The 18627-nt window shown below is 43.8% G+C and overlaps 1 protein-coding gene across 5 annotated transcripts in view; it reads left to right on the top strand.

The window, feature by feature from the left end:
* The window catches only part of ITPR2 (inositol 1,4,5-trisphosphate receptor type 2), a 262685-nt gene extending 245416 nt beyond the window's left edge, over positions 1–17269 (top strand). For all 5 annotated transcript variants that reach the window (XM_062008731.1, XM_062008738.1, XM_062008748.1 and 2 more), the window contains 2 exons: positions 12369–12530; positions 13717–17269. In XM_062008731.1, coding sequence (XP_061864715.1) covers positions 12369–12530; positions 13717–13803 — 249 coding nt within the window. In that variant the 3' untranslated portion in view covers positions 13804–17269. The remainder of the gene's footprint in view (positions 1–12368; positions 12531–13716) is intronic.
* The last annotated feature ends 1358 nt before the right edge of the window (positions 17270–18627 follow it).

The following is an 18627-nucleotide window of genomic DNA, read 5'->3' on the forward strand; positions in this document are numbered from 1 at the left end:
GGAGTGAACATGCCGTTTCCAAGTGCCCTTCTCCCTGCCCCTGTGCTCAAACACTTAGCCCTTATGTTCTTGTTAACTTCTAAACTGACAGGTCCCAGCACCAACACAACCCTGTGTTGTGGTTTTGTTGTGTTTTTCCTCTTTCATTTGAAGTCACTTCTGAATACAAAGCTATAATGTAATTGCAAGTTAACAGAGCGGAGCCTAAAATTCCCCAAAAGTATATTCATTGAGACTGCAGTTTTCCTTCACCCTGAGGTCTGGAATCAGTTGTTTGATGCTACCCAGCACTAGTCTGTTTTGATCCTCTGTTACTGAGGCTCATTTGTAAGCTTAGCTTGATTTTTTTCTGTGTTTGAAAGATTTGGCCACCTGTCTGTTGACCCATGTTTAGACTCCAAAGACTGATATTGCTATAAGGACGGGTTCTGCTTTGATAATACAGTGTAGTCACAGCCTCCTTGTCCTCCTTCCAACTTAATTCAATTTGCAAATTAAAAAAAAATTGTTTGTTTCTTTGCTGCTGGCCTTGAAAACTCAAGGAGGGATCTGTACATAAGACTCTGTTCCTTGAAACTTGCACATCCCCACGAACATGGAGGGGAGGTGTTCCAGCTGGAGCACCCTCAAGCCAAGCAGTGCTGCTGGCAGGACAGAGCCTGCGGTTCCCTGCTGGAATCCACTCCTGCCTTGACCTGCCAGGGACTAGAGCTGTTAACTTTCCAGGCAGCTTGCAAAAGCCATCTTTTATCCCTTTGTTAAAGAAACGTGTGGCCTGGGATGGATCTGTGTGTGGGCAGACCTTTATTCTGTGATTTCAGATGATGGAAAGGCTCTCCAAGGCACTAGATAGGCACCTACTGTTGCACTTTAAATCCTGGCAGTAACAGAGCCTCAGTTCTCCTGGGACTGGCTGTGTATGGCTCTTCCTAATGAAAACTGGACTTTTTACTGGGCTCACAGATACCAATAAGAAGTTCAACTCCAGAACAACAATGTGATGAGCAGATCCCAAAGCGTGTAAACTGAATTCATTTGATATTGTGCTGTGGGAGAAACAACAGACACAAAATACTTCAATACTGTTTGAGAATATTATTACAACATTTGAAAACAATTATTGTTCTTTGTATTACAGCGGTACTAAGCTTCTGGCTTCTTGAATAGGAAAGAGACTCCAAAATTGTCCACAGACAAGGCAGATAACTGCAGATGCTGAGGAAAGGGAAGACCACAGGTTTGCCCAAAGACATAAGAGCAATTAGTAAAAAGAATGGGGAGATAAATTTGAGGTTATTGCCTTACCAGGAACACTATTTAAAAGTAAATATGCTTAATTTTGGTTGGAGTCAAAACACAGTGGTGAAATTCTCAAAGAAGTAAACCAGGGAAGGCTTACCAAAGCTGTAGTTCTGGTTCTGAGTTCTCACAGTTCAGAGGCAGAAAGATTTGGGAAAGTTAGGTGCAACATTACCACAAAGGTGTTTTACAGGGTGTAACAGATGTGATGAAGTTATTTTTTTTTCTGTATGTGTCACCTGGAGAAAAATCCACCAGCCCATATTACTCTGTGTGGATAAGTTTCTGAATTTGTGTAACTTTGGTCTCGTTGTACCCTTACCTTTTGGGATCAGCTTCATGAGATTTGTGTCAGGTTTTTCTATTTTGTTGCAAGGCTAGTTCACAGTCTTCTCCCTCTTTAGTGTGGTGAGTGTGTGTATGGTAAAAAGCTAAGATTGCATCATCTTTAATAAAAAAGCATATATAGCCTAAAGAAATCAGATTAGCTCTAGAGAAAGAAATCAATTGGGTTGGCAAATTGTATCTGTGGGACAAAGTGCAAAATGTTTTTTTCATACAGTATTTATTGAACAAATTTGTTGAGAAGATGGTTAAAAATGTTCTACAGGAAAAAAAAAGAACCATTTTGTTCAATTTAAATGACATTGATGTATTTTTCTACATCATGAAATCTTGCAGTATTACCAACAACAATCCCTGATAAAGTACTTTACACAGTTGCCTCGCAGGGCATTTTGAGATAAAAGTATGTATCGGAGATTGTAAATTGGCTACATCCGATTTATATATAATGGAACCCACTACACAATTCAATAGATCAGGAATCACATTACACTTCAGTGAGTTTGGGGTAGTAGGAGCTTTAAAGAGTCTCTAAAACAAACAAGCAACTTTAAATCATATTTAATGAACCCAGTGTATTTTATACACATGCGATTAAAATGTTTTGTCTCTGTTTTTCATTTTACTGGGTGCTGCTGAAGGAAAATTGTAATTCTGGGTTTGTGAAACCGATCATCTGCTTGTTCTCAAGAGAAAATGCATTTGAATTGAACAGAGCAAACCATATTTAAATACTGGGCTGAAAAAACAAAGAAAAACAAAAAGCAGATCTATACAGAGGATCCATTTCAATATTTTCCTAGCAATGCGAGCAAGAGCACTAAATGAAAATGCAGGATAGGCAGATAAAGGTTCACAGAGTACCATGGTATATTTTTCTTTTATTGATCTATGCTTGCAGCCTCTGAAAACAGTAGACAGGAACCAGAATGACTAGACATTTCATCTTGAGGGTCTGGTTTTGCTGATTTCCACCTATTTACTAAAGGGAATAAATGTGCTCTGTGCTTCCCAGTAGGCAGGTGGGACCTTGTGGAATCTGCATCTCACCCAGCTACAGGTGGGCCTGCCAAGGGCCGTCTCCTTGGCTATCACGTCTGTGTGGGCAAGGAGTTGTGCTCACCATGCAGAGGACTGTAGAAGCCCCATGGGCAAGCATTTGAACAGAGGAAGCGATTTGAGAGCAGATTGATAGTGTTCAATGCCCATAGGTTGAAAGGTGGCTGTTGCTTGGTCTTGTTTTCTCAAGAGGTGCTTCAGAGAGAGAAATCTCAATCTTTTTCCTCACCTCTGACTGATACTCAAGTATGTGCATTTATGCATGTGTATGGTACTATCCTTGATCACATCATTGCTTTAAAAAGTTCTGTATGGCCCATTAGTGATAAGTAGTAATTCGTACTAATTTTTAAAGAAAATAATGTTAAGTTGACATTTCATACCACACCATGTGCAAAAAACATTAGAGTGAAAATCAGAGGGCCCAAAGCAGGAATATTCAGATCAGGATTCCTGAACCAGAACGATTGGGCTGCAATCAGCAAAGCTCTACCTGTGTAAAGCTGAGAACAAGGTCAAGTCCCTAGCCTCTGAAAACTGAGTCTCCAACTGAGTCTTTGTATTTCTCAATGATACTGTTACACCAAATTTAAGCTAAAGCTAGGAAATGGACAGTACTTGCAAAATACAAGGTGACAGGACCAGAGAATTAAAGCACAATGTGAAAAAAACCTCATAAATTTCACTAAGTATTCACCCAAATCCTGTGCTACAAAAGATACAAAGTAGAAGTTATGGTCTGGAGTTTAATCATGGAGTTAGACTCTCATCCACTGGATTAAACCAGCATTCACCTTGATGAAAACAGGTCAAGATTTGTGGCGTCCTTATCAGCTGAATGGTGAATATGTCCCTAAGGAGCAGACAAGATCTGTGTCCACAGCAGTGGCATGATATTGTAGGGTATGCTTATGTCGCAATGGGGCTAGCACTGTTGGCTTCTGTCTGGAGTTCAGAATCTGCGGTACACTTGCTAGCATGTTTTGCAAAACAAAATCAATATAAAAGACGAACCAGGAGAAGGGAGACTTTGGCATAGAGAATGGTGGTGTGCAGGTAGGAATGGTGAGGGTCTGGGGCAGCACTGCCATTGTCTGCTTTGAAGGCAGTCAATGGGAAGCAGAAATACCATTAGCATTCATCTAAGTGCAAGGCAGGCCAGCAAACGAGCAGTGAGGTTGTTGAAATGATGCCGGGAGCAGCAGGGGAAGAAGGAGAAAGAAGTTACAACTGGAGGCACTTTGGTGGGGCAGCATGAGCATCTCAGGCCCTCTTATGTGTGAGGGCTGCACTATGTGGTGTGGCCCTAAGAGAGGCTGCACTCAGTGCTGAAACAGCTTGGCTTGCAGGGTTCGAGGACAGCACCACAGTGAGCCATGAGGGAAGAGATAGGAGCTACCAGGTGCCTCTGCACAGAGGCTGCCATCGCGTTACACTCTGCTTGCTCCACTGAGACAGCTGGAACTAAACCAGAGCCTCCCGTGCTGCCATTAAAAGGTTCTTTTTTTAAAAGGACATGTGCACTTAATGTCAGAATATTGAAACCATACCCACGTGAATAAAGTTAGTAAGCCAGTGATTCATTGCTGTTTCAAATCTCTATCTAGCCACAGTAAATTTCAGCTCAGTCTGTGTCCACATGCAGGCTATGATTTACAGTTCTGCATTTTATATCAACAACATCTGTTTAACAAAAGAAAAAAAACTATGCCAAGAACATTTATTTTCTAATCTCAGTACCAGATGTTTCATTATGCACAAGATCCAGCTATTATATCAGAAATAATTTAATTATTTTAAATGAACTATCTGAAGCGTTTTTCCTAAAGCATGTCCCGTAACCACTAACAATATAAAAACATAGGAATGTGGAAAAATAAACTCACATTCTATGCAAACCTATATCTGTTTTAAGGGCACAAATATCAAGCACTAAATCCTAGCTTCAGATGGTAGTGTTAGGATTCTCAAAGGTTTGCAGAGGAGAATATCAATTCTCAGGGTTATGACAGAGATAAGGTGTCAGAGAGCAATTGAAACAGCAGAAAAAAAACCAACAGTTGAGAAATGAACATGTGCCGCTGGTAGGGAAGAAGCGATAAGCAAAGAGAGTGGCGCTGGAGTGAGACACAAGCTGAGGCCCTCCAAGCACACCAATGATGTGCCGTGGAACTCTGGTGAGTCCCTTGGCCTGATCTGGTCATTGCACGGCTGCAGATCGCCCAGGTTCCCACATGGAGGGTAGCTGGAAGGTGCAGTTACTGCACTGGTGACAAAGCTGCTTAATTTTGTTTCTACTTTGCACCTTCTGGGGCAAAGCAGGATTGCTTTCTTCAATGTTCTGACTGATGCAGTCCAGGCCGTCACGGCCTTTTTTGTTGAGGGCATGCTACCGACACGTATACTTTTCCTTTGCATGTGAGTTTGCCCACAACACTGGTTTGAGATCACATTCAAACACAGAGTGTCAACTTTAAAGAATTATTTTCATCATTGTTGCCATCCCTTGGAGGTAAATGCAAGATGTGTTTGATAAGCAGTTTGATGGCTTTGGGGTACTTGTTCTTGGAAAAGCAGGGTCCTTTACAAGGTTTCAAGATGAGTATTGAAACTGCCACATAGACTACCAAAGAAAAATCTTTGCAATTTGAGGTTTATTATCATTCTGTGCCATATTTTTTTGGGGAATATCACAAGCAGGAGTGTTGATGCTGAAACACCAAGACATTTATAACTGTCTGGCCTGGATATCAGTCTTGAAGGACTCACAATTATTCAGAATTATGGTGATAGATTCTGTTGCAGCCCTCAAAACCATCCAGACAAGTTAAAGTAAATGCATCAACAACTCTGCTAAAGCAGATGATGAGTCTGTGTTGTGGTTCCAACCTTATTTCAGGGAGGAAACAGATTTTTATATTTGTGAGCTGTGGAAGCTGTAGCATGTATCAATCTAGTCTAGACCCAGCCAGACCTGTGAGTTTTATTGTTGCATAAAGATTTATCTGTAATAGCCAAGGTTTATTTTTATTTTATTTGAATTACTGTTGTGGATGCATATAGACACATACAATTCCTAATTTTCCTCCCTCTAATCTTGTGTAGCACAGATTGCTTATCAAATACAGTCTTAACATTAAAGTGTCAAACAGGATTTGCAGAAAGCTATTTGAGGTTGTAGTTTAGGATGAATGTTTATCAAAGTGTGGATTAGCTGAATCATGCACTGAACCAAATTATTATTGTCTGTGATTAAATCACAAAGTGGTTATTGCCTGTGTCATCTAAAGCAAAAGATAGTTTAAATCTTTAAAATCCCTTTATAAGGTGGCTGTTGGAGCTACATAACTACAGATTTTTAGGACCAGACTCTGTCCTTAGGCAGAAAAACAATAGCTTTCAAAAGGTCGTTTGAACTGATCACTCTCTGCTTATACGGGCAGCAGATCTGGGAAGGGAATGGATGAACTTGTTTACATTTCAGACATACAGAATAATTACTCAGAAAATAGATGTCTTTGTACCCAACACTGAAGTATTTATTCAAGGTGCTGTCTCAAAAAAGGAACGTGAACAGCCTGTTCATTCTTGTGCCTAGGAGGACACGAGCTGCCTGACGAAGGGCAGCAGTGCCCACGGTTTGTTTGCCTTCATGCCAAAGCATAGGGCCCAGGCCACGACGCAGTCACAGGGGGTGAAGCTGTGCCGTGTTTCCTGGCAGTGCTGCTCCTCAGGCGTGGAGGCCACAGTGCAAGGTTTTGCCACCCCAGTGGGCACTTGAGAGGCCACAATCTCCCTAAAGCTGTAGGAGGCTTTTGCTGGGCTGCCAAGATATTTGCCATTCATTGCACTCCAACAGGCGCATATTGCAGGATGGGATTCCGCTGACTGCCCAGCGCAGCACACGGAGGTGCCGGTAGCAAACTTTCCTGGTGATGTCTGTGCTCCTCTTCTGCACTCTTCAGTGACCATCTAGCCAAAGAGCAACAGTGGCTTTAAGCACACCCATTTGCTTAGCTGTGCTATTAGGCAACAAATAACCCTCCTGACAGCCACCTCACTCTCCTCGCTGAGTCACCAAGGAGCAAACAATCCCAGAGCGGTAGAGGAGGGCTGGGGGACATGGAAGCCCATCTCCTGCTCTAATGCATGCAGCTGCAGAGGTCACAACCCAGGAGGAGTCATGAGCAGTCATTGCCCCTTTTCTTTTTGAATAGATAGGAGGGAAGTCCTGAAATGGCTTGTTTTCATGTTGCAACAAGGGGTCACGAGGTGGAAAGGGCTGAGAGTCACTGTAGAGTCTGCTGGAGAAATGAAAGTCTGGTACAGCTGACAGTGGTGTGTGGCACTTGGAGCCCCTGGCAGTGGCACTAGCAGAAAGAATGCATTAGGCTCACTCCTCTGCTTCATCCACCTTGTCCTATTCTTTGACCTGGTTTTTTTCCTCATTGTTATCTAGTAATCTATCTTTTAAAGGCTCAGCCTAGCATTTCCTGCTGGTTGCAGCTGATCTATCTCGCTGCTAGCCTGTGAAACTGGCACCTCCTAAAGAAACAGCACTCTAGCAATTTCTCCGGAGGCATGGAGTCAGCTCAGTGAGAGGTCGATTGAAGCCAGTTGGCTGTGCCAACAGGACAGGGGTGGCTCGAGAGAGACTTTGTACAAAGTATAGAAACTCTAAACAGATTTCTTCAATCTTTTCTCCATCTATGCTCAACCAAGGCTAGCAATGTCAGAAAAATGGCTGTTTTACTGAAGGGAGGAAGTCCACAGAAGGGAAGGAGAAAGTTGCATAGAAAACTCCAGGAGGCAAACACAGCCTTTTGCTCTGAGCACGCCTGTCTGAGAATAAGGGGTTGAGGCTTCTCAGAAAATGCAAGTAGCAAACCCTCTGAGCCCTGTGGTTTCTCAAGCATGTGCCCTTGCCGTCAGCACCTCGCAGCAACGTGTACCCAGACTACCTTGCAGAGAGGTGTTTGCCCCAGATGAGCTTTGATTCCCACTGGAGTGTTGCCAGTGACGGGGGAGGACGGAGGGAGCATGCTGGATCACCACACGAGATGTCTGCACTGCTTGTGTGCAGTCTCTTTGGCCGGCAGCCTTTTGGCTAGCCCCATCTGCCTTCTTGCCTTTCCTTTCCCCTCCTTTCCCCAGCTGAACTGACGGAGAGGAGGCTGCGGCTCTTTTCTGTCCCTGCAGCCTTCCTGTCTGGCTGACTCTTTGCCCTGGACACAGATGTGTACTTCAAATATGAATTCTGCAAGGCATATGTTAAGCTTGTGGAGGGGGAAGATGCTGTGATCCCTAGGTGGGCTGCTGTGGTTGGGCTGCAAATAGCTGCTGTCCTGTGCAGGAGTGAAATAGGCACTAAGCACTATGTTCAGCCCTGGTTATTTGGAAAGAAGATTTTGTTACATTTTAACAATTAATTCTGTGTCCAGGCAGCTACTTCGTTTTAAAGCATCCAGTCCACATACCTCACCCTCTGTGTGCCCATTTCTACTTGAGTTCTGTCACCTTGCACTAACTTGGTTGCTGTTGGTTGAGCCCAGTGACAGCTGTTTGCAGGGGTTTGCCCTGTTCCCTGCCAGCTGCCTCCCTTCCTCGACCAAATGGCCACTTGGTCCCAGACGATGTCTAAGTGAATGCTGTCCTGGGTGAAATGATTGAAGTAATCTAAGAGTAATAGCTGAGGTGTGACAAGTAACACCCTGCAACATCTCATCCCCCCCAGCCAAATAAGGCAAAGCAGGCGTGCACCTGCAGTGTTACAGGAGGCATGTTATAGCTTTAACGTGTGTTAGTTGGTCAAGGTGAACCCTGGACTGAGCCCATAAACATTTAAGTCACAGAACAAATGTTTGAGGTTGTACAAACATGTTAACTCCCTCCAGTTAATTGGCAAGCAATTACCTTGAAGCAAAAATAGCTTTCTCATAGTTGAGCAGTCACAGAGTACTTGTGTCCCACCCCAACCATGAACACTTACAGATCACTAAAACGTTTGTCAGAGGAGCCTTGTCCAGTTGGCCTTCTGGATCCTGGCAGGTTTGTGATTGACAGGTTTTTGTCTTCAGCAGGAACTGCTGTTTGTTGGTAGTACAGATTCAGCAAACAGGGCTATGCGCCAGAGCTGATTTTCATGCTGCCCTTTAATAAAGTTCTGCAGTTCATAATGTAGTGAAAAAGTAAGGTAATACTGACCATCAAAGGCGTGTAGTTCAGCAAGGGAATATACGTGCTGTGTGCACTATAATGTAACTACAGAGAAAGCTAGATAAGTATTTTTAACATAAAAACAAGTTGGCAGGCTAGAACATGTTTCCTACTGACCTACTGAATTTTGCATCTCTCTGGTACTTTGCATGACAAAGATAGACAGCTGGACTAGATTTCATTAGAGATATATGCAGTTGAGAACCAGCAAACAAAGTCCTGCCTGAACCCAACACAGCACTCAGGACCACTGAGGGAGAGAGCCGTGCTGAGCTGTTTGACCTGTTGCCTCTCTGTTCCAGGAAAAGCTACAGAAAGTCGGTAGAATCTTCTCACGAAGTCTCTGGTCCATGCAAACACATCAGCTTCTCTTAGAACTTGAATCAAGTTCTTACTTGATCCTTCACTGCATTTTGGCAAAAAATGCCCAGATCTTCTTGGTCTGTACCTAAGCCACAACTGAGTTTCTTTCTTGGGAGCATTGCTGGGAAAGTAAAACTGGGCACACAGGAATGAGTGGAGTCTGTCATTGGGCGCCCATGACTCTGGGGCTCATGGTGGCTGACATGAGTTGGCGTGTGTTCAAAGAGTAGCTTCAGCTGAAGTGCTGCCATCAGCAGCACAGTGCTGTGTGGCAGTGGTCCAATTGCTCTGTCCCTGTCTTTATCTGCCCCTGGTCATCCCTCTTCCCAGGAAGTATAATGATGTGCCAGTGTTATGGAGGAGGGAAGAAGGTGACACTGGGAGTTTTAAGAGAGGTAAGCCCACTGAGCTGGGATATCTGGCATCTGCACGGATTTGTGCGGCATTTCTCTGGATGCTGCAGCATGGTGGAGGGTCAGTCTACAGAACTGTTTCAAAGGCTGTTGGCAGCCTCTGCTTCATGTCCTGAAGGAGTGAGGGAGTGGCAGATGAAAAACAAAACTAGCAAAGTGCATTTCACAATCCTGGCAGTGGTACTCTGCAAACACAAGGCCTGCAATTATGGAGTCTCAGGTTGTTCTCCCTGCACAGCCTGGCTTTAGAAACTGTTGTTATGGCTAGCCTTGCCAAAAAGGGCTCCTGGCCCCTCAGCTGGTTCCTGTGGCCTCACAGCCTTGCAGTTCGTACCTTCAGGTGCTTCAAGCAAGAGAAACTGTAATGGGTGCAGATACTAGAGCTTTCCAGGAAACATTCAGATACAAGTGCATCTCTGTTCTCCGCAGCTCCTTTGAATTCAGTTTCTGTGCCTGTGGTGGCAGACAAATTTGCTGGCAAACATTTTGAAAAAAAAAAGGCATTGACCCAGAAAGGCACCGTGCACAAACTGAGCTTAGTGCAAATGAGTACACCTGCGCCTAATGCGAGGCACGTGATGAATGCTCTGCTTGATCCTAGCCAAAACAAATTTAAAATGAGTATCAGAGCATACTGGTGGAAAATGAATGCAGGTCTTGTAAGCAGGACTAGGAGTGTACAGCTCCACATGTCCTCCGGGGACGTCCAGCAGGGAGGGTCACGTGCATGCTGCTCGGGCTCACCAGCAGAGCTGCTAAAAACAGGTTTGATTTGAATGAGTTATGACCCATTGAAAGTGGCATCATGCGTAACCACAGTAAATTGTCGTAATGAGATCACGAGGCTCAAAAAGTTGGGCAGCGAGGAAAGAGGCCTCATTCCACCAGCACACATGGCTCACTGAACTTGCAAAAGGCAGCGGAAGGGCACAGCCTTGTTCCCCAAACATCTACAGTCGGTTTAGCAACAGGACCAGAGGCTGCACGGCCACACAAAAACTCTTTAGAAGTTTTGTGTTAAAAAGAAGAGAACGAGCCTAAATTCTTACGACTTTGTATTTTGTCTTACCTGGTGTGACAGTGGGGACTGGGCTAACACGGGTGGTGTGAAGGCGTGAGTGCTGTGCTTACCAAGGGTTAGTGTGCTTGTTTTTAAACCATGTTTCTGTAGGAGAGGAGAGTTTGGTGATCAGGGCATTAGCACTACATAGTTAAAAGCAACTCTCTGTGGAAGCACAATAAAGCTATGTTCACTTGGTGCATCCCCAGGCTGACAGCTCTGCCAGACCAGCCTGTGTGCACTCTGCTCGGGTATGGCTGCCCTCGGCCACCCAGTGGGAAATACTGCACAATCCTTGCAGGCTTCTCTGTTTTCATGGTGAGACAAAGTCTACAGTAAATTTTATGCACTCTAAACTTTATAAAAATATCAAGCCCGGGCAGCATAAGTAGCATGGCTCTTGCCTGCCAGGGGTTTTGTAGGTGAACTTCTGTGGAGAATGCCTTTTCTTTCCTCCTCAGTGCTATTTGTGTGGGGCCATTCACAGCATAGGAGACTGAAAGAAACACACTTCAACTCAATTTTTCTTCTAAAGTTAGCAAGAGCACGTGTCCATAGAGGTTCGTTGCAAAACACCATGCATATGATCTAACCACATCCTTCCACTCCCTACAAGGTGGAGAGCGGAGGTGCATTGATATAACGTGTCACCAGCTGCATCACTAGCTACAGGACCCCTTTCCTTTGGCTTGTGCCTTAAGGCAGACAAGGTTGCTTGTCACATGGTTGCCACTCCTCCTCGGCTTGCAGCCTTCAGTCTCCTCTGTGTATTGTCTATTATGCTTTGCTCACAAATATCTGTGCCCTCGAGCCATGGAAACAATTCAGGCTCATACTGATACACAGCACCTTCCTGACTCATATCATCTGTTTACAGCATTTCAGTTATGATTAAATTCATAGTCTGAATCCATGAGTAGAGAAACACCCAATTCCATGCTTGGTCCTTAGCAGGTTAGCCCTTGGCCATGGTGTTGGGCTTGCGTTTACCTAAAGCATGCTGTCTGAATAGCACGCTGAAGCCTAGGCTATTCTCAGCACCTCAAATCTTCTGTTGTGGCCAGCTGAATCCAAAGTTCCTCTGCTCTTGGAGAGGGCAAAGAGGAGTCCTGGAGAGGACTCTAGCTTGTCTTGTTTTTCTGATATTGGCTCACTGACATTCCTGCAAGGACAATTGAAATAGATGGAAGCCAGCCAATCTGAAGAGACAGTGGGAAAATGTGTCCCTGGATACACTTAGGAGCAAAGCACAGGAAGCACTTGTTCTTTCATGGTGCTAGTGTACCAGAGAAGTCTCCCCAGAGCTGCCCCAACAGGCCTGGGTTTCTGCATGGCAGAGCCATGGGTGAATATGCCAGTGCTGCCCATGCAGCAGTACAAGTGCAGCTGTGAGGAACCAAGATTTTCTAGTTGGTGCCTTCTTTGTAGATAAGGAGAACCAAGAATAAAAATGCTTGTGTAAAATACTTTATGAATTTACTACTTAAGCTAACTTGCTGCATGCATGTTATCCACTGAGTAGAAGTCCTTGTGAGTTTTCGTTCTCTAGCCTCAGCTTAGTGGCACTGCAGAGGCCTCTACTAACAGTACTCATCTTTCTAATACCCATGTAGGAGAAGAATTTGGACTGGTTCCCTCGGATGAGAGCCATGTCCCTGGTTAGCAATGAAGGCGACAATGAGCAAAATGAAATCAGGAGCCTGCAGGAGAGGCTGGAATCAACCATGAGCCTTGTAAAGCAGCTTTCCAGTCAGCTTGCTGAGCTCAAGGAACAGGTAAGTGCCGTGCAGTGAGTAGCAACATGAACATGTGTGGCTGAATGCGCTAGCTTTCATCAGGTCACTGTCAGGACAGAGAGACTTCTGTCTTAGGTTTTATCTTTGCCTTCAGTCAGCTTTCTGAGTAGATATACAGATACAGGGTTGGAATGAAATTGTACTCTGTTAGCAACACCAGAGAACAGGTAAGGAGAAAAGCCGAGGGGGAATTAGTTATGAAATCCTCCCAGTGAGTGTGTGAGAACACAGGGAAAGCTGCAGAAGTGATGTCGGGCGCTGCATATGCAGGCACTGCATAGCCCAGCACCACAAAAGGTGTAGTGTCAGAAATCACTGTGCATTGATGAGAATCGCTAGAAAAACTTCCTGGATCCAGTACTTGGATCTTTTTTCTCCACTAAAAACAGTAAGAGTGTTGGTGCAAGAACAATTTGTGGAGCCTGTTGCTTTTCTTCTGTCACCCTTGACTTTGTGCTTCCCATTCTCTCCTGTATGGAGCACAAGCTGCTGGCTTCCTATAAAGCCCTGCTGTTGCCTGAGCCACTGTATGTGTTTTCTCTCACTTCAGGCTCAAAAGGCCAACTCCTTTTTTGCTAAAGATGCTGGTCACCTCTGGTTTGCTCATTACAGTGTCAGAAAAGACTCTTTGTGTTTTCTTTATGAGAAGCACTTGAGTTACATCAACAGAGTTACCTAATTATCCCCCTTCAAATCCCTCCTTAAAACTTTTTCCCTGTGGAAGAGTCGACAATAGTTTAGGCTGGATGTGCTGAGACCATAGCTTGTTGTGCTTAGCCATGCCATCCTGGTGGGATTTTTTCATCCGCTTCTGGCTGAATCTGTTCTCTCCTGGCTTAAATTTAAACTCTCTGTGGCTGGGACCATCTTTTCATTCTGTGACTGTACAGCACCAAGTGCAGATGCTGACACTCTGCAGGGCTACACAACGTGAAAGCAGTGCAAATAAATACACTGTAAGACAAGTAAGAATAAAATGTCCATACTTTGCAGGAGACAAATCTCCAACTTCAAAGGCATCTCTTACTTGTAATTTTCAATGCTGAAGAAAAGAATTCTACTCCCTGTTGTTTTGCTTATATATATCTTGCTCTGTGACTGCTAAATAATAGTAAAAAGGGGAAAAAATAATCTCAACTCATCTCTCTCTGCCTTTTCACCTTAGATGACAGAACAAAGGAAGAATAAGCAGAGGCTGGGCTTTCTTGGATCAAACACACCCCATGTGAATCATCACATGCCACCACCCTGATACCACGGGGAGAAGCCGTGACTAGCCTTTCATCAGTATTCCTGCTTTATTATAGAATAAAAAACTGAGACTGAGAGGAGTGAACAGTGCCTATTGTTACAAAGTTAAAAACAACCAAGTGCCAAGATGTTAAGTGGTTTAGCTCTGGGAACAATTTGTAGCTGTTTTTCGTGGTTGAAAGGGACCACAGCCTAGAATGCGAGAGATACAAGGGAGCTCGTTTGTATTCACTTGCAGGGCCGGACTCAGCTGCGTTTGTGCTCTGCAACCCAATGGCTTTGGTGATGACTGCTGTTGTGAGATGAAGGTCCTGGCAGTCTTTGGCCACGTCCTTAAAGCTGCCTGCAGACTTCTGCCCAAAGCGCTGGGATAAGCAAGATGAGCAGAAGGAGGAGAAGTGTTTATTAATGCGAATGCAGCAGCCTAGTTCAGAATCAGTAGCAGTCGTTTCTGGCCTGTTTGCCAAATAGAGATATTAGTCATATTTGCTTGGCATGTGCTGTTTTTTAATTACCGTAAATATGTCAGTTGGGTAAGCAATAATGTTGCTTCAAGTAACTTCTGCTAGGAAGGAAAGGGGAGAAACCTCAAAAGACCGAAGGAAAAAAAAGGAGGGAAAAAAAATAAAGAGTTGCAAAGAGAAACATTAACGCTTTTGAATTTTAGCTGTCACCATGCAATTTCTTATTTATAACATGGAGTACAATGGATCTACAGCTGTGGGAATGTTATGCGCAGAACACTGACAACATAACTGGAAGTGATTTCTTTCTCCTGGCTTCAGATGTTCTTGATTAATGTGGCCGTGAGTTTTCACATACTGAGGAGTTAAACTGTGTTTTAAATTCAAGTTCCAGTGGAAGATTCAGGAAAAAAAAAATTATACCTGTAGTTTGAAGCATGTATGGGCTTTTTTTTTTAAAAATGCTTACAAGTGTCTTTCTGTATGGAACTGTAATGGTGTCATTACCTTCCATAAACTCATCTTCAGCAAGAGTTAACTTAAGTAAATAAGCACCATATTCTGCCAGCTTTCTTCTGAGTCAAAGATCATGGGTTTGTGCCTGCCCTTTCAACTTTCAGGGGCTTGTAGCACTGGCCTGGCTGGTGGGGAACAAGGGGGTGATGCCAGAGGAGCTCCTTCCAGCTCTAGGAAAGATGACAGCTGAGTCAGATGTGCAGGTTTGTGCCGTATCCTGTATTTCTTGGGATGGCTTTAAAAGAAAAGTTGCAGATTTTCCACAGAGTCCAAGAGAGCTTTTCTCTCTTTTAGGAGAAGGTGTTTTGGGTACAAGTGGGAGTTGTGATCCCAGTTAAATATCATTCTCAGTGGGTTTTGGTTGCCTGATTGTCCTCGGTACATTTGAAATGTACCTCTGTTATGTTGATTCACGTTTTAAGCTAAAATATTTTTCAATGATTTTCCCACTGTAACATTTCCATTTTGTTGGAAAAGCTGTTTTCATCAAAGGTGAAAGTATTATCGGCTCCACTATTTCTAGTTTCTCCCTGAAGAAATCCTTGTCTTGTTTAAGGCACCATTCAAACCAGTAGGCCCAGAGCAAAGGCAAAGGATAGGCATTTCCCTCTTTTCATTCCAAATTCAAACCTGTTCTTGAAAGACATCTCTTGAAAGACATGGAAAGAAAACCTTTTTCTGTTGATGTTGATTTAGTCCACAGAGCATCCCAGTGTGAGAAGTGATGGCCATTTCCAGCTTTAGGATCTATTTTCCCTGTAATTCTCCCAAATGTATCCAGTGCTCTGCCTCCATGTGCTAAGGTGAAGAGCAAGTGGGAGTTATCAGAAATGGCCAGGCTGATGAAAGTGAGTGATGAGAGACTAAATTTTATACAACTGCTGGTGGGCTCACAACCTTGCTGCTGCCAGACCATCAGCTGCTTGCTAGTCAGAGGGAGTACATGAAGGTAACGGGAGCAGGGCTGAGATGACCAATGCTGTATGTTTGTTTCCAAGGCTGGAATGACTTTTTGGAGTGACTGTTGTCTGGTCTTTGGAGAACAGAGCAGGTGCAGATGTGGCATGGCTACCTGACGGCAGGAAAGTTGCTAAGTCAAAGGAGAATGTAAAACAGCAGTTGTCTTCAATGAATGAGTGAGATGTTTTGGGAATAAAGCTTGAAGTGTGTCTTTCCTTCATACTTACTGTGTATGAGGTCTCGATGTTAGAGGCCCAGCATCTCTGTGATGGTGAAAAACCCTCTCATAAGCCTCATCTGCCAGTGAGGTTAGGGCTTCACATACCAATTCTTAATTGGTATGTTCAGCACTGAGAGGCTTGCAGTGAATTGATTCTGGGAGTTTGCATCAGCCACGTGCCACGCAGTAACCAGACACCAGTGTAAGATAAAGCCAGATTTACCTCTCTGATGAGACCTGTTGTGCATCACAAAACCAAAGGAGTTGCACACAAAGTCAGCAGTAAGTTGGTAGAGAGTCAGACAATGCAGCTGTATTAATTCAAATTAGTCTATGCAGATCATCAGATCTAGTCACAGCCTCTGTTTCAACAGCAATTTCCTCTTCCTCACGAATATGCTTATTAGAGGCATAAAGCACAATTTAATGATACGATAAATTAAATGATCGCTATTTATTGTTGGAAGTGGGCGGTTGACTAATACTGAAAGTGGTTGACACTTTTCTTGTTTACACTCACAGAAGGCAGCAAAACTGCAGCACATCAAGGGAGCTTTCTGCTGTAGGAGCTGGAAAAACTTGAGACTCCATGTGTTTGTGCCCTGAGCTTAGGCCGGCAACTGCATGCTTCTGGTGTTCTCTCTGTCCTGCACCCTGACTGATGTCCCCAAGGCTGCAGAGCCCAAATACTGTGCTTCAGAAGGGAGAGCTACAATCACAAAAACTAGGAACTAACAGATGCAAATTACCCTTTGCCACAGTGCCTCTCTACTCTTGATAGCTTCTGAGAGAGGCCTCTGTAATCAATAATGGTAGGTTATGCTACTTGCACAGGTTATAAATACATTTCACTGAGAATTTTGACGTTTTTGCTGATTCTGCCAAAGCTTAGGCCCTGCTCTGCAGCGCTCATCTGTATGAGCAATCTGTACACTCGCATGTGGTAACCTAAATGGGAGACTTCTTACAGAATCACAGAATCTCAAAGAATAGTTGCAGGGAGAGAGCCCAAGCCTTAAAGATTGTGAAATATCCCCATCAATGAGTTTAGCACAGAAATTATTGTTCTATACATATATTTATATGTGTATCTTTGTTTAATGCAGCTGGAGTATCCTCTTCTTAGGCAAGCATCATTTATCTTACCTATTTATATGAAATGATTGCAAAGAAGTGAAAATATCTAAGAGCTTTTAATGCCTTAGAGGGATTTATAATTATAAGCTCCTTGACAGTTAAAATCTACTTAAGTAAATATGTCCATTGCTGCTGGATGTAACTTTTAATAAAATGTGTCATTTTATATACATCTGTCTCATTCTTGGTGCTAAGGTGCAGGGAAATGTTTGTTGCTGAATTGAGGACTGATGGGGAACTCAGGTTGGTTGTCTTGCATGGGAGACAAGGCTATGGGCATGCATCCATTTCATCTAAGTGACAAAGCAGATGGTGTCAGTATGGTCCTGAATGGACAGAGGCTGAATCCAGCAGTGAAAGCAAGCATTTCTTTTATTTCAGGTGTAAATCCCACTCAGAAGAATGGGATATATTGCTGCCTTTCCTGAAGGCTGGGTGGCAGTCATGTGTAGAGTTTGCTCAAGTGCTTTTTGTGTAGGCCAGGGGCAGCACTGGTTGAAGGTGTGCAGACAGTGATCCTGATCAATGTGAGTGTCACCAGGATGTGAGTGAACAGCCTCAGGGTTTTCTTCTGGTGCTTGAAGCCCATTAACTCCATGCCAGGGGAAGTCCTGTCTGCCTCCTCACATGCCACAATAGGAAGAGTCGGCAACTCACTGTGAGGCTTTGAGCATCCTAAAGTATCATATATTACAAGCAGCAAGAGCAAGGTGATTTCCTATCCTTGTGTCCCTCAGGGGAGCAACCGGCAGCAGACAGCATGTGATGCCCACAGTCATCTGAGTGCCCACATGGGGGATCTGTGCCTCCCCCATGCAATGACCTTTCCAGACAGAACTGCTGGTGGTGCTTGAGCCTCTTGCTGCCCATCACACATTTCTGGTTCCAGACCAAGACTTTGATTTTGGAAATCCAGCCTTCGAAAGAAATGCAGAGGTTAAAGTCTAGAAGGCTTGATGTGAGTTCTCTTACTAGGATGCGGACTTTTGTGTGTGTGAGGTTTTTTGGTGTGCTTTTTTCTTTTTTTTTTTTTTCATGTATTTATTGTAGTTCCTTCAAGTAGCATGTTGAAGGAGGGATTGAGGATTTCCCCCTCTCTTCTAGGTGAAAGGATTGAGAAAGATAAACAGCCCAAAATCACCATCTCTCTCAACTGAGACAACTCAAGCTGAGGAAATCTGTGGTCTTAGGAAAAAAGGAAGCACGCTACAAACCTTCAATAGGAGAATTACAGGTGTTTTTTTACTTTTCCAGACGTGTTTATGACAGAAAGTCAATATTCATGAGGAAAAGCATGAGGCCCCTTCATAGTTAGAAAAAGCTTTCTAATAAGAAAAATCCTATTAAATGGAGCATGCTGTTGCTTCTGTGCACTTGTTATACCAACCTGCTGAGGTTCTGAGTGCCATTATCTGGTATGACTTTGAGGTTAAGTAGACAGGAGTTTGTTCACTGCTAGGATTCTTAGATTGTTCTGTGAGAAGATTGTCCTAAGAGAAAATGGGGTTTCATACAGTAAACTTCCAAC

This window comes from Colius striatus, chromosome 1 (assembly GCF_028858725.1).
Source record: "Colius striatus isolate bColStr4 chromosome 1, bColStr4.1.hap1, whole genome shotgun sequence".
Taxonomy (NCBI): Eukaryota; Metazoa; Chordata; class Aves; order Coliiformes; family Coliidae; genus Colius; species Colius striatus.